This window comes from Protopterus annectens, chromosome 6.part0 (genome assembly GCF_019279795.1).
Source record: "Protopterus annectens isolate FY-2018-M chromosome 6.part0, PAN1.0, whole genome shotgun sequence".
Taxonomy (NCBI): Eukaryota; Metazoa; Chordata; order Ceratodontiformes; family Protopteridae; genus Protopterus; species Protopterus annectens.
The window spans coordinates 401341929-401364634 of record NC_056737.1 but is presented as its reverse complement, the minus strand read 5'-3'; the positions used below and the strand labels follow the sequence as shown (position 1 = coordinate 401364634).

General features: G+C 38.7%; 1 protein-coding gene across 2 annotated transcripts in view; it reads right to left on the bottom strand.

Annotated features, from left to right (window-relative positions):
• LOC122804338 (spectrin beta chain, erythrocytic-like) overlaps positions 1-22706 on the bottom strand; it is a 2132081-nt gene that overhangs the window by 1047235 nt on the left and 1062140 nt on the right. For both annotated transcript variants that reach the window (XM_044074141.1, XM_044074142.1), the window contains 2 exons: positions 12705-12863; positions 12294-12596 (listed from right to left, as the gene is read on the bottom strand). In XM_044074141.1, the coding sequence (XP_043930076.1) occupies positions 12294-12596; positions 12705-12863 (462 nt within the window). The remainder of the gene's footprint in view (positions 1-12293; positions 12597-12704; positions 12864-22706) is intronic.

The following is a 22706-nucleotide window of genomic DNA, read 5'->3' as shown; positions in this document are numbered from 1 at the left end:
CAGAATATTGTTAAAAGTTAACTGTTGTCAATCAGGTTGGATTTAGAGTGGCCAGCAAGTGCAGCACAGGAAAAGTATGGGAAAGAACAACAAGGACGGCCAGTGGATAGGGTTGTATTATCGTGAGCATCTGTCTTACTGCTGGCCTCTCCTTACAATGGAAATGGTAGATTTTCATTACCGAACTCACTGCATGATTATGCTAACTCTTTTAGGGACAGCACACAATACATTGAAAAATTATAAATTAAAAGGCTTTTCAATGCAGAAAAAGTCTTTTACTCCAACTGGATTATCTGCTATATGAAGAAGTGGGAATAGCCTTGTGTAGGTTACTGAACAAGTAGCTACTCCATACAGTATAGCCAGAAGAACAAAAAGAGGGAAGGAAGGTATTCCGTTCTCCACTTTGTTGGGGGGGGGGGGGGCTGATGCAAGTGAAAGACCCTCCTAGGCTTAGATAATAAGAAAAAAAAGATGAAATTGTTTTGCACTAATGAATCCTGATTTAACTTAGAAAAATATATAACGGGATGTGGTACTACTATTTTAATAATGAATTAATGGAAGAAATAATTAAGATGGCTTTTTCTTATGCTATGGCAAAGACTATACATTCTTTGCTTTTCTAGCTGATGTCTTTTGTTTTTACTGAATTTAGTACAACAGCCAGTTGTCTACATTGTAATTCTCTCAAAAACAAACCAAAAAAATGTTGCAGAAGGAAGGCTTTCAGAGGCATCATTTTGAAGCAAAAGTATTTGGCAATGTTTTCCTGGGATGTCATTAGAAATAGTGAAAAATACATAAATATGCACCTCTATAACAACAAGGATAAGAAGTTTATATATAGCAATTGTAAAGATATGCAAGTCCTGTACTTATCATAACACTGGATCTTTTCCATCCCTAGTCCATCCAGTTCAACTTGTGAGAACAGAACCACTCATCATCCAGTCAAGCAACTCTGCTAATGCTCCTAGCATCAAGTTCCATAAAAGAATGACACTATCACACCTGTCCTCACTCCTTCCTTAGATCAAGTTTGCTGTATATCCAGTTAGGAATGCAATAACATACAAAAAGAGTACCTAGAAAGAAAGTTGGGGGACCGAGGGAGGGAAGGACTTCAGTAGGTTGTCAACTTGGACAATGAGGGATGAAAAGGATCCAGTGTTGTGGTAAGTACATAACATCCATATCATATTTCATTCTGTCCATCTGATCTGGCTAGTGGGACAGAATACTAGTATAAAATAGACGAAACTGCAACCAAGAACAAATACGGACTCCGTACAAACAAACCGTCAGTCTTTATTACACCATTAAATCCACCAGATTGAGCACTTTCATCTGCCCTAAGCAGATTTCATCAGAATACTTGATATACAGTGCCTCACAGTTTTATACTATTCTTAATTATATAATTATTCAATAATTAACAAATTAAATCAATCATTCAATAAAATTACACACATAATAATTCACTTTGATGACTTGTCTAGACCAAATTTAACCCTTTGGTATGTTGCTGTTTCCTTTCTCAAATCGTCTTATTAAAGTGCTACTGTGCATATTAATAACCATAAAATATATGTTTATATTATAATATAATACTGTTGCTACATAAATTATTTATTATATTGTGTTGGATAAAATGTATATTATCAATACAATACATTTTACTAAAATTAAACTTAAACTAAATTAAATTAAAATAATCAACCTCATGTATATTTCTTATAACTAAACCTTAGGTAACTGTGCTACTATGTGAATTGTATTGCTAAAAAATGGATGTATAGCAATATGAGGGGTTAGATGAAAATAAATATTTAAAATTTACCATGTTAGATAAAAATGAATGGAAGAAAGTGTAGAAATATTAAAATATACAAAATTATATATATATACATATTATAAAATTATTATATAAATGTTATAAAAATATATATACATAAATTTGATAAAGATGCATAATATATGTTATATATAAACAAGTGGAAAATATATATATGTGTTAAAATATTAAAACATTTACTAGAATTGAATAACAAAAGAAAGTACACTTTAAACATCAAATTGAGAGAAATATAACTTATTAATATACATATTTACAAATATGGTATATTAACGTTATAAAAACAGTTGCCAATAAATCAATACATTAATAAATAATTATTACTAAAATGTTGAACATTATATCTTATGTTAAATATTATATATTGAGGGAACAAGTTTAAACTGAAGCAGCTTTATCAATCAATATAGCCTTGATATTGATATATTCGTTGAGACCTGGCATATAGTTTGATTTAAGTCTCAACTGCCACTTAATCTCTTTCAACAGTAAGTGATTCTTTAAATCACCTCCCCTGGTATCCATTTTCATTAACTCTAAAATGGCAAACTTAAAATCTATAAAGCCTACACAATTTACCGAATGTTTATAGAGGGCACTGGTCTCCTTTTTTACCTTAATATCATTAATGTGCTCGTAAACTCTCTCCTTTAGTGCCCTCTCGGTTTTGCCTACATAGAAGGAGGTACATGTAGTGCAGGTGGCTAAATAAACTAGCATCTTACTACTACAGTTGCCTTTACAGAAGGATACCTTACTATTAAGACCATTCGTCAGTGTTATATTCTCAGCCTGATTGATGTATTTACATTGTCGACAACTGCCACACTTAGTTGTACCTTTCTTTGCTTTTTTATCAAAATTATTTCTACCTTTCTCAAATAACCTTTTAAAATTCATACCAGTCTTATAGGTCAATAATGGTTTATTCCCCACAATGTCATGGATTTCTTTGTTGGTCTTTAATATAGACCAATTTTCTTCTAAAATTCTGGTAAAATTGTCTGAAAATTCATTGTACTCTATAATACATGCTTTCGAAAAATCATTAGTATTGGTACTTGAATATTCTTTGTAGGTTAAATTTTGTCCTAACAAGGGCTTATATTTCATACCCCATCCAGAATAAACCTCATCCAATATTTCACCAACTATTTCCCTAGGGTAACCTCTTTCTAAAAATATTTTCATCAAGAATCTAAACTCATTAGTTATAAGAAATATACATGAGGTTGATTATTTTAATTTAATTTAGTTTAAGTTTAATTTTAGTAAAATGTATTGTATTGATAATATACATTTTATCCAACACAATATAATAAATAATTTATGTAGCAACAGTATTATATTATAATATAAACATATATTTTATGGTTATTAATATGCACAGTAGCACTTTAATAAGACGATTTGAGAAAGGAAACAGCAACATACCAAAGGGTTAAATTTGGTCCAGACAAGTCATCAAATTTAATTATTATGTGTGTAATTTTATTGAATGATTGATTTAATTTGTTAATTATTGAATAATTATATAATTAAGAATAGTATAAAACTGTGAGGCACTGTATATCAAGTATTCTGATGAAATCTGCTTAGGGCAGATGAAAGCGCTCAATCTGGTGGACTTAATGGTGTAATAAAGACTGATGGTTTGTTTGTACGGAGTCCGTATTTGTTCTTAGTGGGACAGAATCCCAAGCTACCTATTTCCCCTAGATGAAATCATAACAGAATGCTATTAAAGACAGAAGATCCAAAACAGGTCCTGGATCTAAATATCATATCCAACTTGTAATGTTTGGGATAGGTATGACACACGGGCCATGATGTTGCTGTGAAAATACAATCCACCAAAGAGTTCCAAAAGAATGCAAAAGAAGCTGAGACTTACCTGGTGGAATGAGCTTTCAGTAAGGAAGGTTAAGGGTTTGTTCCTAAATCATCATCATCCCCCTTTTCCTCCATTTTCTATCTCTATGTCTCCCTATTCAAAGCCAAACCCTACCTTCTTCGACACTCATGCCTGACTGTTGCAGGTCTTCTCTCACACAATCCATCCACCTGCTTGCAGGATGCCCTTGTTTCCTCTTGCCTTCTTCCTGTCTGTCCCAAACCTTCTTCACCAGATTGCCTTCTGCTTTCCTGCACAATGTGCCCAAACCACCGTAATCTGTTTTCTTTGGCCTTTTCCGCAATTGGAGCTACTCTAGCTTCTGCTCTTATGTCCTCATTTCTTCGTGTGCCCCACAGTGTGCATCCTACCACCCATCTCAGTTACTTCATCTCCCTCACCTCTAACTTCCTCAACTGCTCTGCCTTTACTGCCCAGGTTTCTGTACCATATAGTAGTACTGGCACCCCTGTCACTCTGTGCCAGTTGCCTGCAGTCCCTGTGATTCTAGCTCTGACCTCCTCATTCAAACTTCCCTTCTCCTCAACCACCCCTCCCAGATCCATGAAGCTGTTAGCCTGTTCCACAATTTTCCTTCTATCTTAGTTTTCAGCTTCTTCTGATTTTCCCCATTTGCTGCCGTTACAACTGTCTTATCTGTACTCAGTTTCATCCCATGTGCCTTTAGTTTTGCATTCCACTCCCTTACCCTTTGATGAAGTTCTTGCTCAGAGTCTGCCTGTAATGCATACAGCAACCTTGTTAAACTTTCACCTCTGACCTGTTTACTAATGTAGTCCATCACCAGTATGAGCAGCAGCGGGCTCAGAGCTGAACACTGGTGCACACTCACTCCTACTGTGACCTCCTCTGTAAGGCTTTTCATACTTGAGTCATTGAGTCCTTGTACATAGCTTGCACTAATTCTACCAATGTTTCTGGGACTTTGAACCACCACAGGATTACCCCAGTCAGTTTTCTTGGGACATTGTCATATGCAGTGTGGCATGAGTTTGACACCTCTATACCGCCCACAGTTCTGAATGTTCCCTTTGTTCTTGAACACTGGCACTAGAATACTTATTCTCCAGTCATCTGGGATACACGTTTCGCTCCATACTGCCATGAGTACTCTCAGCAGCCATTACTCCCCTAACTCACCAACACCTGGATCATATCTGCTGTGACTTCATCTGAGCCCTGAGGTCCTGTCCCTGACTTTTTTTTCCTTACTGCTGTTCTTACTTCTTCTAGGCTGGGCTCCTCCTTTTCTCTCACAGTAGGCTGTATCTGGGGCAGTACAGCTTCTGTGAGGCTTTCTTCATTCAGAAGCTGCTGGAAGTACTCCTTCCATCTACCTTTGATGTCCTGTGAACTGGTGAGCAGGTTATTGCTGGCATCCTTTATGAAGGGTGTCTGACTATCTGCTTAATCTTTCTGTCTTTGTCTTGAAACCTGATAAGTTTCTTTGTGCCATCCTTTGAGTCACTTTCCAGAAGCTGGAAGAGCGTCTCTAATGCCTTGTTCTTTGACAATGCAATTTCTCTCTTAGCCTCTTTGTTAGCCAACCAGTATTCCTTCCTAGCCTGGTCTGTCTTTTCTATCTCCCATTTCTTCCTGCACTTCTCCTTTCTTTTGATGTGTTCCTGGACTTCTGCATTCCACCACCAGCTTTATGAATCTTATTTCCATGTTGACTTGACCGCATATCTGTTCTGTAGCCCTTACACATATTGTTTTGAGGAGCTGCCATTCGTCACTTCCACCTATTTCCTCTTCTTCTTGAAGTGATAGAGCCCAGAGTAATTCCTTGAACTGTTGTCATTTCTTTTCAGTCAACTTCTAGGCCTTCAGCCTGGTCTCTGTTCACATTAGAGCCTTCTCTGACTAGTGCATGCAGCTGATTGTGGTAATCAGTGGCTTATGATGTGGGCCAACTGTTTCACTGGGGATGACTCTGCAATTGCTGATTCTATCCCAATGCCCTTTCCTTACTAGGAGAAGTCTAGCTGAGTTGCATTTTGGCCACTTTTGTATGTGATCTTATGGCACTCTCTCTCTCTCTCTCTCTTTCTGAATCATGTGTTAGCTACCATCAAGCCATTTGGCAGACTCAAGCTGGGTAACTGGACACTAACCGGCCAGTATCTTATTGACCAAGGTCTGCTGGGATTTATGGCAGTTACACACACTGGCCAATAGGGGCACATACACCCCTCCCAAAATTAGCTTGAGTCCCTGGCACAGGTCAGAGCAGAATGGGTCTTCAACCCACTTACCACCAGCAAATACCCATGCCCATTCTGGTGACATTAGTAAAGATGACCAGATCACCTAGAGCCATATTTTTATACTGTCAAGTGGATAGCCTTGCCACAGCATGCAATCTGTGGCCATGTTCTCCTATTTTGAGGATACTGTGCACCACATTAGATGACCAGAGCAGTTAGTCTGTAAAACTCTTTCCCTGTACTGGGCACCATGTAGAGTCTGTGCTGCTGCCCCCAGCTCTACTCTTGGATGAGTTTGGTAAAGACAGACATAAGAGATGGAAACATTCAGTGAGTTTTTTGGAGGTGGAAGGACCCCCACCCCCACCAAGACACACGGAGAACATGCAAACTCCAAACAGGCATTGGTCAGTGGTAAAGCTTGAACCTTGTACCTTGTACATGGGAGGCAAAGACCTTGACCATTATGTTAACTGGTTTCTAGAGGGTTTGTTTCTAAGAGAATATATAAAAGATGTACAATTTGAGACCATTTACCCTTCCTCTGTCTTCAAACACAGATACCACTGATGCCTCCTGTTTGGGTGGAGACATTACGAAGGAATAAAGGTACAAGCTGAATGGACAAATCTGGCAACCAATCTTCACATCTACATCACCACTTTGAGGCTTTTCTATCTAATCTGGATGTAGACAATGCAAATAACTGGGAATCTTTTCTTACAGTTTTGCTTGTGTTAAGACAGAAACAGTTGTCTTTGAACAGTATGCATGTGCAGTAGGTATTCTCCTTTGTTAGTATTGCATGTTATGAAAAGAACACTGGAAGATGAATAGGATGGATTAGGTTGTGTTCTGAAGCCATTTTTGGAATAAAATAGGGGTTAGTTCTTAGTGAGTTTCTATCTTTCTTCCCAACAGATATGGAGGAAATAAAGAGCGAGCCTGTAACTTCAAAATCTGACTTGCTGAAGTGATAGCTAGCAAAAATAGGATCTTCCACAATACATATCTTAGGTCTACAAATAAATTTCTAGCACAAGACTGAGATCCCAGGATGGTGTCCCCTTCTTGACAGAAGTATGCAAAAGAAAGGTTCCTTTCAAAAAGGCTTTGCACAATTTGTAGGCTACAAGTAAGGATGAATGGTATCCAGTGTAGAATTTGGAAATGGCCTTCAACTGGACTTTAATAGTCAAGTAGCTAGAGACAACATCAAACATGGGAGAGAGGAAATGTAGAACAGATGGCATTGGGTCAAAAAAGAGGCCCAGTCCTTGGTAAGTGGTCCATATGGAAAAGTGCTTCCATTTGTTGTTGTAAATTTTACATGTAGATTCTTTTGGAGAGGCTGGTAATATTTGAACCACACTCTGAAATTGCAGAAACCACACAGTTAGCTTAAGGGAATGTAAATCTAGATGAGGCTGGCTGAATGGGTGGGATAATAGATCTAGTCGTGGATCCAAAAGCCATGGTTGTTTCACTAAATGAGGCCTAAACAAGGTGAAACAGATTTGTCTGGGCCAGCACAGAACGGAGAGGATTACTGTTGCTTTGCATACGGAGGTTCTGTTTTCTGTAGAAATCTGGTTATAAGGGAAATGGGGAAAGGTTCAAATTGTACTCCTAGGACGGAAGGTTTTTCCCTCTTGCTGAATCTTCTGCAATTCTTCTTTCATCTTGGGTTTAAATAAGGAGGATTTATCATGAAGTACTTTGGTGAAGGATACTTTGACTTGTCATCATTATACCAGCAGCCATTGCTCTTGCTATTCTGTCAGCTACAAGAAGAACGCAGAAATATTCAAAATTGTAGCCACAAGGGTCTCAACACATTTCCTTAACATGTGAGTAGCTGGTTTCACAGACTTTTAAGACTGTTCTGCTAATTCTCTTTGGAAACAATTCATATGGGTAATAGAACTTAATGCTATCAGGACAAATGCGTCAGAGGTGTAAGCACACTTTCCCACTCCATATATTGCATAAGAGTCCTTGTTTGGTGGACGAACAGCCACTGATTCTTCAAACAGATCTCTCTGTGACTGCTGCTACAATGATGCAGTCTACCAGAGGGCCCTTGCTCCAATACTGGTTATCCTTAGGAGGATGAAGTACCTTATTGGGCTTCCTGTGGATAGCCTCTGTGGAGTCAGATTCCAGCCATGCCCTCCTGGTAACCAAATCATTCAGACAACTGGCAGGAGGTATCTCCCAGGAAGTTAAGGGTGCATTCTGGAAAGCCTCCATTCTGAGAGGATGAGTTGGCAGGACAAGATACCCCTACGACACATCAATTCAAGGATTTTTCTGAAACTGCCATCTTCTGAAGGAGACTATGGGGGGGGATCATTCTCTATCATCCAAATCAACGTCCAAGATTAGAGACTCCATGGAGAAGTCAATCTGCCTCCTTTTACAAGTTTTTAGATTAGAGACTCCATGGAGAAGTCAATCTTCCTCCTTTTGCAAGTTTTTCTTCCTGGGAAGATCTAGAGGGGACTTGTCCAAATCTCCAGAGGATTCATTTTGAGTCTAGAGAGTCTCTTTGAGGCTTTCCTTTTTTTTTCTTCCCATAGGAGGAATGACAAGAACAGCAAGCGCTAGGGGCTGGAGCTGATGACAATGGAAGCTCTGTAGTCTTCCCTGAGGAAGAGACTATCATCCTCTTGAACATCTTGAAAGCTGATCCAGAATCTGCTGGCACTAGAGACCACCCAAACCAGTACCGTATCAGTTATCACTCAATCAGCAAACTGTGGAGTCTGAAATACCAGAGTCAAGCACAAGAAGTGATTTTAATTAACTTTAACTCAAAAACAAAAACACACTTTCAGTTAAGCACTTTCATCCAGTGAAATGCTTCTCCCTGCCATTCCCTCTCATGGTTTGTCTCTGGGGTAATAAACCTGTCTCTGTCACCATTTGGACATAATTGCCACACTGAGTCTCAGAATCCCTTGCCACACTAGACCTCTTGCAATCTCTGTGGATCTGCATAATAGCAGGAATTCTAAAGGGTCAGTTAAACCCAAACCCTTGACATGCAAGACAAAAGTTATGAAGTCCTTTGCTAATGCAGACCTGTTGACAAAAGCGCTCAACTAAAAGTGTATTTTTTGTTTTTGATTAAAGTTAATTAAATCTGCTTCTCATGCTTAGCTCTGGTATTTTGGACTCCACTATGCACTCTTTGGTTGATTGTTATTAGCTCTGGATCAGTGCATGTCATTCTTTTTTTGGTTACCAGTACAAAATCAGTCCCAACCAAACTGGAAGTAAATGGCATGGCCAACACTGAAGACACAGATGGCTCTGAGATTGGAGATGCCAACTCCAAAGCCGAGGACTATGACACTAAAAACAGCCCCAAGTTGGTTAGTGCCAAGAACTGTGCCAAATGTCTGGTATCAAGCATTCAGCTCCCAGACTCCATTAACAACAAAGATCTCATCTTTGAATGAGTTGGATGCAAACTTGTTAGTACTACAGTATCCACACTAACAGATATGAAGCCAACAGGCACCAGACATGATACTAACTCTGAAAGCACCAGTGCTGAAACTGGGATCAAGGAAAGAACTATATAGGATGGGAGACTGTGGATCAACCCAATCCTTCTTAGATACAAAGGGGGGTGGAATGACACCCATCTCAATCCAAGCTTTCAAAAATGACCTCATAAAACGATCCTAATCCAAGTCCAATGTACTCCAGAAAGATCTCCTAGACCTGAGGCAGGATGTGAATGAAGAGTAGGAAGATAAGAATCTTGACAACTCTTTCAGAAGAGTGCTTACTGTGAGTCTTCACTGGTGAACATTCTAGGATAGCTATTAGATCTGTGCAAGACGTTCCTGGCACTAATGATGCAGAATGCATTGATGTCAGTACTGATGGTGGATGTTGGGAATCCTGCCTGGCAATCTTCTGTGTCTAGTGGTGTTCATTTCCTATGGTTTTCTTTCCTTACCTTACGTATCTTTCTCTTTCACTCTGCATTTCTCCACCCTCTCCTTGTCACTGACTTGGCTTTTATCTTTAGATGATTCTAGGGGAAGTAACCCCTTCAAAATTGATTTACTCTTCCTTTTGGTAAAGAAACAGAACTCAAAAGCCTAACAGTCCATTGGGAAAGAACCTGGCCTCAGGCAATAACCACAAGGACTGTGAGCATCCCGGGGTGGGACTTTGTGGCAACAATTCCTAAAGCCCTTCTCCATGGTATATCCAAACAATAATAGCAACAACAATGAAGATGATAATATTAGGGCTAGCTACATCAGTGAAGTAGTCCAATAAAAGCAACAGCTAGCACCACACAAGAAAGAATATACAAAAAAAAAAAACAGTATCAGACGTAACAATTCTATACATAGAAATTATCACTAAAATTCTTTACATGAAAGTATTTTGTTAAATGATACATAAGGCAACAGATTGAGATGGGTGTCATTCCATCCCCCTTTGTATCTAAGAAGGATTGGGTTGCTTCACAGTCTTCCATCTTATGTAGCTCTTTCCTTGATCCCAGTTTCAGCACTGGTGGTTTCTAACACTGATGAAGGAGATAAGGAAACTAAGAATCTTAGGTGCTAGGAAATATTTTTTGGATGGAAAAAATTAAAACATGGAGCCCTTATCTGCAGCAAAGCAAGGATCATGCCCGAGTGAGAACATGTGCATTATGGGAGATCTTTGAAGCATCTTATGGCTGGAAGCAGTAATGAAGTTGCTAGACAGGATCAGATAAGCAGCTCTTTTCCCATGAATATTCTCTTATGAAGGAGCAAAGGAAATATAAGAACAACCTTTTTTGTTGTTGTTAGACAAGAAAGAAAGGATATGCAGTACCAAAGGACTACACTAACAAGGTAGACTAGGAAATATTTTTGGCTGCTGAAAGAACTAATGGAGCACTTACTTGTACTGTAGCAAGAATGATGCCCAAATTTAAAAGCTGCAAACAGGACCTGAGAAAAGAGTGAGGACAGGTGCATTATGGGAGTCCTTTGTAGCATCTCTTGGTTAGAAGAACTAGCAAAATTGTCAGACTGGATCAGATGAGCAGCTCCATTCCCACAAGTCAAATTGGACAGTATGAACTGAGACCAAGATCTCGGAACTGACTGACACACCAGCTGAGCAAAGTAAAATTACCATTCATTCCAGGTAGCAAGAGCAAAGACTGAGCAGGTTATGTGCTATATTCTCTTTTACAGCTGAGCTCAACCTGACAGTCTCAGGATGCAGGCCTCAGTTTTTAGCTAGATATCTAATGGCGTTCTGCACATAGTACCACCAACCTGAACCAATGGGAGAAGGTCAGTTACAACATAGGTTTCATAGGTTCACAGATTAGTACTAATCTAACTGCCCTTGCGAGCCATTTTAAGCCTAGCTAATTATCCCTTGTGAGACTCAAACCCTGCACTTTGTGTTAATAAGGCAAATACCTTAACCATTAGGCCACCCTCCCTCCACAAACCTTGCACCTTGTGCTTCTTAGGTAAGCACCTTAACCATTACACCAATCTTCCACATATGCAACATTGGATAGAAATGTGGGTTATAGTCAAAGAGAATAGGAGAAAACATTTCTTGAATCAAAAAATACATGACCAACATGTTGTAGCTAGTCAGTGCATTAATTTTACCTACTCCACAGCTTCATTTGATTATATTTTTCTCCCTATAATATAAATTGTTTTATTGAATTTAACAAAGCCAAATGTAGTCACTCCTAGGCCAAGATAATGGCAGATCAAATTATTACTTATCAGTGAAATGACAAAAAGCTAAGACATCATCCCACCCCTTCCACCTCATGATGGAGGATGCCAAGGGGTGCAGCCAAATATACTCTACTTATGCCATTACATGCACTTTTTTGGATTAACTAATGTTTAAGCAGTGAGATATGTTAGAGTTTAAATTCTCAGAAAGACTTGGCATACCTACCATGCATTTATTTCACTAAGTTATACAACTGCATATAGTGGGGCAATGCCCCATAAGTGTCACACCATGTTCTCCCATTATTCAGGCAGAGTTCCCAACAATAAAAAGCCATCACTGTTTTCAGTGGTACACACCCAAAAGTATAACAGAATAAAAAGAAGCATTCATCTTTCTCTGTTTTATTCAGAGACCTAAAATAGCCCCCTACTCAAAGATCTAATGAAAAGGCTCATAGCATGTGTTCATATCAGCCATACTGCAAGAATATATACTACTGCCCACAAGTTCAAGTTCAATTTGTGGAAAAGTGGAAAAAGCTAAAAAAAAAAATTGTAGTCTTTACCTTCATCTCATCCATCCAATCTATCAGATATAGCATATCCTGAAAGCTCTTCTGAAGTTCTACATTCTTCTCAAGTCTTCCGCGACGAGCACTGAGTAGCTCTAAAAGGTATTTCCAGAGACGCAAGATGCTGTCTTTTCGAGCACTGATACGCTTCACATCATGATATCTTTCTGCCTCTAGTTCATCTGCTACATTCACTATAGCCTGCACACGTTCTTCATAAGCAGCGATATCTGTTTCAATCGCGTCATGTTTCTTCTTTGCTGCTTCCACTGCTGCTATATCATAGCCAAAGTTATCCTATAATATAAAATAAATTTTTTATAAGCACATTTTTACTCTAACATATACATTACAAATGTTCAACTGGTCTGACAATTAGTGAAATGCAAGAATGAAATTAATTACCTGAGCAACAAGGAGCTGATTTTCACTTAGCCATGTTTCTCGCATTTGAGCCTTGCGATCAAAACGTCTTGCAAGCTGCTCAAGTTTCTCCTGCCTGATGAGTTCATTTCTAAGAACTAATCCCCTCTCATGCTCTGCCTTTTCCAGTCTTTCCCAGGCCTGTTGAAAATAAATTTCAAATAGTTATGTACAATGTAGATGAATCAAGAATCCAGATAAGGTTTGCCAAATTGCCCTAATACTACTCATAATACTTTCCACATTCAAATATATGTGTCAATACTGGCTAAATATCTTACCACACAACCTACACTTATTGCAATTAGAATGGCAGTAGACACAAAAGTTCAGAGACCGGGTGTGAGTTATTAGATAAATGCTCCATCTACTAATATAGACATTTTTTAATTTTAAACTCTTCCAATAGCCAGACAATTCAATTTTAAAATCCTGAAGTCTGTAAACATTGGAAAACATGTTGGAAAGGTCACTCATATGCTGATCGCATAAACATCTGACAAAGTCCAGTCCTCCTGTTCCATTCCACACTGTTGCTGCCTTTTGTGCTCCTGCTAATAAACAAAACAACAGTACAGATGTGCAAGTACACCCACCATAACAGCAGAGGTTTAAATAATAGGATCAGTGCTGCAGGAAAGTCATATTATTATTATTAGTTGCAGTCAGCAGTCCCCTGGCCTGATCTTTTTCAGTAGTTGGATGTCCCTATGGATGTAAGGAGGCAGTATTAAATGTGGGCAAGCCTGGGATTTTTGAAGAAGAGCTATGTCAAAATTGTGCCAAGGGTCTGGCTTGGCTCTTACAGTCCACTAAGATCCAATCTGGAGCAGACAACTGGAGCAGTGGCTCAGTTAAAAATAACCATGTCTGGAAGTTCAGAACAAATTATTTAATTAAAAAACTATAATTACAGCCAAACAGACATTGGCACTGCCAGCATTCTCTGAAACGAATGAATGCTGACAGTATGCTGGTCACACTTCCTAACAGCTTACACCTAGCTAGCCCCACTGCCATGCCCAAGCTAATGGTCTGTTGACAATGAAAAACAGGAAAAAATAATAAGCACAGCACAGAAGAGAAATACTTTCTACACAGGAACAGGAATGTTGTCCTGGCTACTAGAAAGAAATGTATTTTTTCTCCGTGTGGTCTAATGATTTAGTACACATGAGCTTCACCACACTTTCCAAGAAATGTCAAACAGCCCCAAAGTAAAAACTAGATACACTGCCTAAATGGAAAAACCAAAGCCTCGTGAGATGTTGGATTTTGTTAGTTTTATGCAAGAAACAATGCTTCACTTCCCTTAAAGCAGTTCACAATAATACAAACAGCATTCTTAATAACCTAAATATTTAGGTACAAAATAAATATACTGTCCCATTCGACTGTTCCCTTTCTGAGAAGACATATCACCTCTGGCTGTGAATTGGCTGCAGGACATAATACTGGCAAACTTTGTTCTTTGATAGATACTGCCCTTTCCTCTCATGCATTTATGCCCCCCAGAATGCTCCTTTCTGCTCACTAATTTGTCACTGAGAAAAGAATAAAAAATGTAAGAACTACAGTAAAATTCTGCTGTTTCAGCTTGTCATTGGTAAACACATACACTGTCCCCAGGAAGTCATAGCACTTTTTTGCTAGCAGTGATTACAGGATGGCCTTGTACCTTCATGTACAAGATGCCTCCACATCCCTTCCCCATAAAAGCAACAGTTCTGCACACATCTCTGATGCTTGATTGTGAGGAAAGTGAAAGAAGAAAAAAACAACTAGTACAATAACGTAGTAATTTCAACATGTTGCTCTTGAACACATATACTCACCCCCAAACGTACTCTAAGCATCTCGCAGAAATTCACAGCATAAAACTAAAATCAGGAACAAGTGAGACTGGGGTTTGACTCAGTAAAAACAAATAAAGAAGAATTCTGTTCACACTTTCCTTAGCATTGTATTTAGCATAGTAATGCGTTTCAAGCTCTTGAACTATTTCTCTCAATTTAATAGACTCCTCTACCTCCATGGAAGTGTGCAAGCACACTGGAGTAGAGGAAATAATGCATCATCATCCTAAAAGTGAGCTGCAAAACTTTTTAAAAAGAATTGTCCAACTACAATGTCTTGCAAAAGTCCTCTCCCATAAAAATGTTTAAATCTTCGCCCTTTTCACCAGTGTCCCATGTGTCGTCACCTTCTCTGGTATTCCAGCCAGCCACAATGCTTAGATACGCAGACTGGACGTAACAGAAAACATCATCAGCCTGCAGGTCTGGTCTGAGTAAACAGTTCAATAGTCAGCAGTTACTCAAAAAAAAAGTTTTGCAATTGTGGCTCCGCTCTTTCTCAACTCTAACCTGCTGGTTCATGAGCCGGAGTGAAGCTTCTAGTCAGGCTCAAGCCAGCTCTGGCTTGCCCACCTCTAGGCAGTATCCTGTTATGACCATTATGAAAAGACCAGATATAACAAATAATGCTCAGAACATCATATTATGCCCTTTTTCTGTGCCCAGGAAGTGACAAAGACATGACAACAAAAAATTATCTTAGGAAGGACTAAAGTAACCCTGAAATCCTTAATCAACTTATGCAAATACACTAAAAGAGAAAAAAAAAAAAACATATTCACCAGAAAGTTAAATTTATCTGGTATCTGTCCAGACACTGGAACTGCTGAACTAGTTACATTTGATACCCTTTCTTTGATATAAGCTTTCCTTGCAAGCCTGAGTTCGTCCCCTCCCCTATGCCATAAGCCCATGCTCTTCAGTGAAGCTACAGATCAAGTGATTGTGAATTACAAACATTTATTAATGTAATTTATTGACTGACATTTGTTTACCGGGAAAGTCCACTCAGCTGCAAGAGCTCATTTTCAGTGGAAGCCTGGGGAGAAAAGATCCAATGTACGAAACAATCAAAGCAATTACAGTACAAAATAGTTACAACAGGTAGTCATAATATTTACAAGTCACTATAGTCTGGCAAAACATGATACAACAAGACAAAAGTAATTAATTTCAAGCTATACAAAAATAAGTTCAAATAGTAAAAAAGTATAAAGAAAGTCAAGTTAAATTGAACAAGGTTGTCAGTTTGAGTGTGGAGGAGCTGTAGAATCTATATCAAATACTAAGTACAAGGGGAAGATAAGAAGGCAGAGAAAATACAAACAGACAGAAGCTACTAGACATTAAAGTTAGTAATTGGTATGCTTAAAGTGAAGTAAAGGAGAGTTAGTAATGGCTGATAGGGTGTCAGTGACAGTTAGAGTGGAGGAAGTGTGTGTTTTAGGTGGTTAGACAGTTAAGAGGCAGTACTGGGTCCAAGTTTAGGGAGAAGAGAATTAAGTGATAGCGTTAGACATGGTGGAGCAGATGCAGATCCAGTTGGAGAGAAGGTGCTCATGTAAGGCTGTTTTGAATTTCATGGGATGTTGTTCAGAAAGGATGGATGAGGGGAGATTGTTCCAAAATCTGGCAATAGTCCAGGAGTACAACAGTTTATCTGCAAGTAGGTTAGGTTTGTGAACCTGTAGTAGGTTTTGATTTTTTGATCATAATGACCTAGTAGGGGAGTAAGGGGAAAATAAGCAGCTGAGTGCAGGGCAGTCTTGAGGTTTGAAAATAAGTCTGTGAGAGGTAGTTAGTTGAAAGTACAGTAGGTAATGTGGGAATTCAAACCATTGGAGATTTCTTAAGGCTATATAGTGATGGGTTGAATGGTGACAATTAAAAGCAAATTTGGCAATCTTGTTATAGCAAGACTCTAATTTTAGTTTCAGGAAGGACTGCAGCTTAAACAATAAGGGAGCACCATAGGTTAGAGAGGGAAGTAGACAGGAGTGGGCTAAGGCTTGTTTAGTTGAAAGGGAGAGGAACTTGTTATGCCTGTAGAGAAGCCCAAGTTTTTTTGTGAGTTTTTGAGATGTTGGATTGAATATGTAAATCAAATTTTAGAATGTTGTCTATTATGACACCTAAAAGTTTGGCAGTAGCTACAAGTTCAATTTTTATTGAATTCAGTGAGAGAATGTTAAAGTCTTGTATATTGATAGTGGTGTTTTTTTTTAGGGGTGAACAGCATGAGTTTGTTTTTTTGACATTTAAGGAAAGATGATTTTTGCGAAGTCAGGAATCATCAGTCGGGAAATCTATTTGGGTCATTTGTTATCGGATATTGGGGTTGGGTGCAGAGCAGACGATTGTTGAGTTGTCTGCATATTGGACTAGGGAGGTATGTGGTATAGCTTGGTAAAGGTTGTTTATGAATACGTTAAATAGAAGGGGACCAAGGACTGAACCTTCTGGGATGCCAGTCAGGTTGTGGAGGTAGGGAGAGATAGAGTGCTGCCATTTGACAGCATGTTGCCTATCAGAGAGATAGTGTTTAAACCAGTTAAGGGACTGAGAAGACAATCCTATGGAAGAAAGTTGAGAGAGAAGGCTAGAATGGGATATAGTATCAAATGCTTTAGATAGATCTAGCAAGAGAGTAGATGCTAAATTGCCAGAGTCACCGATTTTGTTAATGGTACTGTTTCTAAGAAGGATATTAGTGCAGTAGAAGTATTGTGCCCGGGACAGAATCCATGTTGGGTTGGGGTGAGGATGTTGTTTAACAGGTAGTGGACTAGTTGTTTTGGGATACATTTTTCGAGAACTTTAGATATAGGGGAGAGAAGAGCAATCAGTCGGAAGTTTGAGATGTCAGAGGAAGGGGACCTTTTATGGAGGGGTAGGATGATGCGTTTTTCCAAAGAGAAGGAACATATGATTCTTGGAGAAATCTATTGATTAGAATGCTGATAGGATAGGCTACAGCATCAGCTGCAATCTTAAGGAATTTGGCAGGAATATTGTCAGCTGAGTTGGAGCAGGGTCTTAGCTTTAGCAAGAGTTTTTTTTATATAGGAAGTGGAGATAGGGGAGAGATAAAATTCACTTTGGGGGGGTAGGTTACAGTTTTTCATGGAAGTGTTTAGGGACGTACCAATGTGAGGGAGATGAGAAGAGGAGGAGGAATTAAGGTGATGGCTGCTAGGTAGAGGGGAGGAAAAGGAGGCAGTAAGATTAGCTATCGTGTCAATGAAGTATGAGTTGAATTTGGAGGCAATGAGGTCGGGTGACATGTTAGGGAATGGACAGGGGTTAGTTTTAGTACCAGGGTTCAAGAGATTACTGATGGAGAACCAGAAGAATTTGGGGTTATTTTCATATTTAATTGTAGGTTCCAGAAGTATTGTTTGTCTTTGCAAATAACGTTTTTAGAAAGATTGCGAAGTTGCTTGTAATGGAGAAGGCTGGTGGGCTGACTGGAATTCATCCAATGCTTCTAGGCTAAGACCCTATTTCTCATAATTTCTTTAGTAGATTTAGAAAGCCAAGGGGCATGATTAGATTTGATTCTAATGGATCTAGTAGGTGCCAAACTATTCAGAATGCTAAGAAATGAGTTATTGAAGTAAAGAAGGGCATCATCTAGTAGTAAGGTTTTAAGACATTTCCAGTTGAGGCTGCAAAGGATAGTATTGAATGCTTGGGGGCAGAAAGTTCTGTGTGACTCTAATATTATTGACTTTTGAAAGAGGTGCAGTTATGAATGCTAGAGGCAGGGAGATGATCACTAAAGGAATTTGCTAGGGTGCCGGCAATTGGATATTTAGAGGGGTCTGAGACCAGAATCCAGTCTAGAATTGAGCCTTTGTTAGTTTTGAAGTTAGTAAAAGAAGTAATTAATTGTGTAAAGTGGAAAATATTTATGTTATTAGTACACAGATAGAAGAAGTTGCAGCCCTGTCAATGTTCATATCACCTAAAATAATTGTTTCATTTTTTATTGTGTGGAAAATCTAGGAAAGAATATCTTCTAGAACTGGGATGTTACTTCCTGGTGGAATATAAATGACTATAATACAGAGTTTTTTGGAATTGTTGAAGTCGAAAAATGAAATTAGGATCTCAGCATTGTGGAAGTATGGAATGGGATTAGGAAAGGTGGATATGTTACAGGTATTAAGGTAAAGTAAGGTAAAGTAAGGTGATGCCACCTCTTTTTTTGTGTTGTCTGTCAGCCCTGATTACACTGAAATTAGGAGGAAGGAATTTGGAGTCTTGGATGTATGGTTTCAGCCAAGTTTAAGTAGCAGCTAGGATTTGTGTTTTATTTTGGGTTAACCAGGCATGAAACTCAAAGGTTTTGTTGCAGATGCTTTGGAATGGAATACTGGTTAGGTGGAGGCTTTTAAAGGAGGAGGGACCTGGGCTGGGGTGGATGTCACCTGAACGTACAAGTGAGGAGAAGACATTTGTGAAGAGGGTCTTTCAGCATGGAGAGAAAGAGGGGTGGAAGCTGTAGTAGGCTATTATGTTTGTAGAGTAGAGTATAGTTAGTAGTAAGTATAAGGGGTTTGCAGTATAGTTGAAGAAATAGATGATAAAAGCTAGGAGAGATGTGGGAGAAGAAGTGTTCTCTGGAATGTGTTTGTGGAAGTATCAGATTGATGGTAAAAGTTAGAGAGTATGGACCTAGTGCTGTGAGTTAGTGAGCTATGGTTAGAGGGCGTAGGTATTTCAGGGATGTGTCTGGGGAAGACATTGTGGGAGGAGAAACCGAGAATGGAATGAGAATGGAAATATGCAAGAAGGGAGAAAGTGAGAATAGTTGGTAGATACATGGTTATGAAGGTGGGTATTAATGACCTGTCAGTGATTGGGTGTTGTACAGGGAAGTGGGAGTGGCAAGAAGAGGAAGTGGGAGTGGCAGGGAGAGGATAAATGTAAAGAAAGTGGGGTGGGTGGGAATGGGAGTAGGGTAGTGAAGTGGAGTGAGCTTGAGTGAAGTGGGTTGCAACCATACGGCAGACCGGGCCAAGAAAGAAACCATCAGCAACTTTGTAGCCCAGAGGTCCTGATATCAGGCCATTAGTCAGACTAAATGCACAGTACAAGTAAGTGGCTTAATGCAAGACTGCTTCAATACAGTACTAATTTACAGAATAAAAAAAATCTACATGCATCTACATGCACTATGAATGACACAAGTAAGGCATTAATTGGTGGGATGGTATAAAGCCAATGTCAAGCCTTCAGCCCCACATTCCTTCTGGATGTGACATTTTGGAGGTGGTAGGTGGGTTGTTTGGTCCTGTGTATGGTCAGATACCAGCTAAATCTAAAATTCTGGTAAGTACTTAACTTACATATTTTAATCTGGTTCGGTCTGGACAACTTCTGAAGAGAAAACCCTATCAGACCAAAAGTGAGCTAAGGCAATACACTTTTTGAGTATGGTAGCTCTAAAGGAGGCCCAACCTCCGGGCAGAACATCCAAGTTGTAAAATTTGGCAAAGGTATGTAGGAAAGACCATGTGGGCAACCAAAGCAATTTTCTTAAAGTTAAGTTTCATAGAAAGGCAGTGGTCATAGATTTCCCCTGACAATGTGTATGTTCAGTCTAGATGGTAAGGATTTGACACTGGAAGAATATAAGAATGTTATGTAACCAGACATCCATTTAAACAATGTGAGTTTGGTTATTTTATGTCTTTTCTACTATTTGAAAATGACATAAATAATTGGTCATCTTTGTTGAATTCTCTGGTATGAGCATGATAAAGCCTGAGCTGCCTACGAACAACTAAGCAGCGCAAGAGATATTCACCTAGATTCAGCTCTATTGGAATGGTTTTAAAAGAAAACTGACAAATGTATGGACTGGTTCAAATTCACTTTGCTGGTCCCCTTGGGCTTAAAGGAAGGATTAAGTCTCAATGACAATCTGTCTTACTGAAATTTGATGTTGAGAAACTTAGAAGATATGTTGTGGAATGTCAAAACTCTTTTGGGCAAAGTAAGGCTACGAAAAAAGAGCTTTCCAAGACAAAGAACTTAATATTAGCAGAGCCAGCAGGTTCAAAAAGAAGCAATACAAATTTCTCAAATACAAGGGGGGAGCACAGAAAAACAATGGCAGCCTAGATTAGAAAACTCCTTCCACATAAAGTTTCAAAAAGTCTGAGATATGTTATAGAAGAATAAGGAGAGTATTGATATGAGGATGTGACAGCTAGATGAGCTTTCTCATAGCAATAACTAGCCTCTTTCTGAAATATAGTTGATAGTGTAGTGGACATATATTTCTTTAATGCTTATTTTAATATACATTTAGCTTAAAACTACTGTAGCTTTGTCAGATTTTCTATCTGAGAACAGCTTAACTTTTGTTAGAGTCCATTAGAGCTTAGTGAGCAGATGGTAAATGTTCGTTTTAATCATGTAACCATGAAAGGAAGTTTTGCACCTCATACTTGCTTGAACCATCTTGGAGATAAGCCTGCTGAAAGTAAACAAAAAACATGTCAAAACTGAAGCATGAGAAAAGTTTTAACTAGCCTCCCATATGCATATCTTTTTTTTCTGTTTACTCCTTCCAGCCTTGGAAATGTGTGTTTGTGTTTCATCATAAGTTGAGAAGGCTTTGAACTTTTACATGAACCAAATTATTGTTTATTTCCAACTTTAAGATATAAAAAGACATGCATCTGTGCATATGGCTGAATCTCTACTTGAGATATTCCAGTATCATGATACTTTTTAATAAATAATGTGTTTGCATCCAGAATCTGACATTGTATATTGAACTGAATAGTTGCATCATGCTGGTGTCTTTCTAACCGAGGTTTAGTTGTTTTTCTTCACATCACTGAAGACAGGTGATTTTTGTCTATGTAAAGGTGCTTCAATGCAAATCACATTTGGAACCATGGTGGAAGGGATCTCATCTCATTCTCCTAACTACTCATACTGCAGTAATGTGTGCCGGAACACTGAATTGGGTCCACACTTCTCATTGCAAGAAAACCTGCTTGACAGCAAATTGGGCCACACCCCCCTTCTGGTGACATCACCAAATCTCTTCCTCCTCCTATTGCTTCCAATCGATATAAGAGAAACCCGTTTCTTCAAATGCTGTACCAATATGCCAATGACCTAAATGTTTCAAACTGTTCAGTGAGTTGATTTCTTTCCCATGATGCCAAGGGGGCCATTCCAATGTTACCTGTCTCTGTGCAACAGACTGATTTTAAAAAAATGAATTGTAGAAAATCAAATTTGGCATGTTATGGACTGGTCAAAAAAATATATTACTAGTTGGCGGCAATTACACAAGGTGATACTTGTTATGCCAGAAGAGGATTACAGCAATTGCAATGTTACCTGCAGTGAAACTACTGATGGAGTTCAGATTGAAAACTTATGACTGTGGGAAAGACATGCAATACTGGACAATTACTACTTCGTCTGTGGAGACCATGCCTACTGCTGGTTATCAAGAAATTGGTCTGGTTGTTTTTAGGTGGGGACACATGATGTCAGCTATTTTTCACTCTTTCTCTATACCTGCTGGAAGCTTATGAAACAAGAGGACCATACACCTTACTGAGCAAGTTGTAGCTTTCTTTTCTCAACAGCATGGCCTATTATGGACTATGCATGCAGTGAATCAGTTGTAATTTATATTATCTGAAATGGCTAATATGACACATTCGCATAGCAAAGAGAAACATGACTGAAATTCGAACCACTGTCTTACAAAATCAAATAGCTCTTCATTATGTATTAGTCTAAATAGGTGGAATTTGCCATCTGATCGGAAAATGATGTTGCACTTTTGTTTCAGATTTTCATGATGAACAAGGTAAGGTGGCTGACTTTATGGAGCAACTGGCTATTAATATGACAAAAAACTGAGTCTGGTTGGGCCTTGTTTGGGTGGTTGGGTAATATATTTGGAAATATTGGTACAAGTATAATGCAAAGTATAATCACCTTTATTATAATCATATTTTCATAGCTCTTGTATACTATGTTATTAAAATGTTTTAGTAAACTGTACTGTGAGGAAAGTGCACATGCAATGGTTGTCATACCTCTTATATGTCTCTTGCTCTCTTATATATCTCTTGCTGTCTTC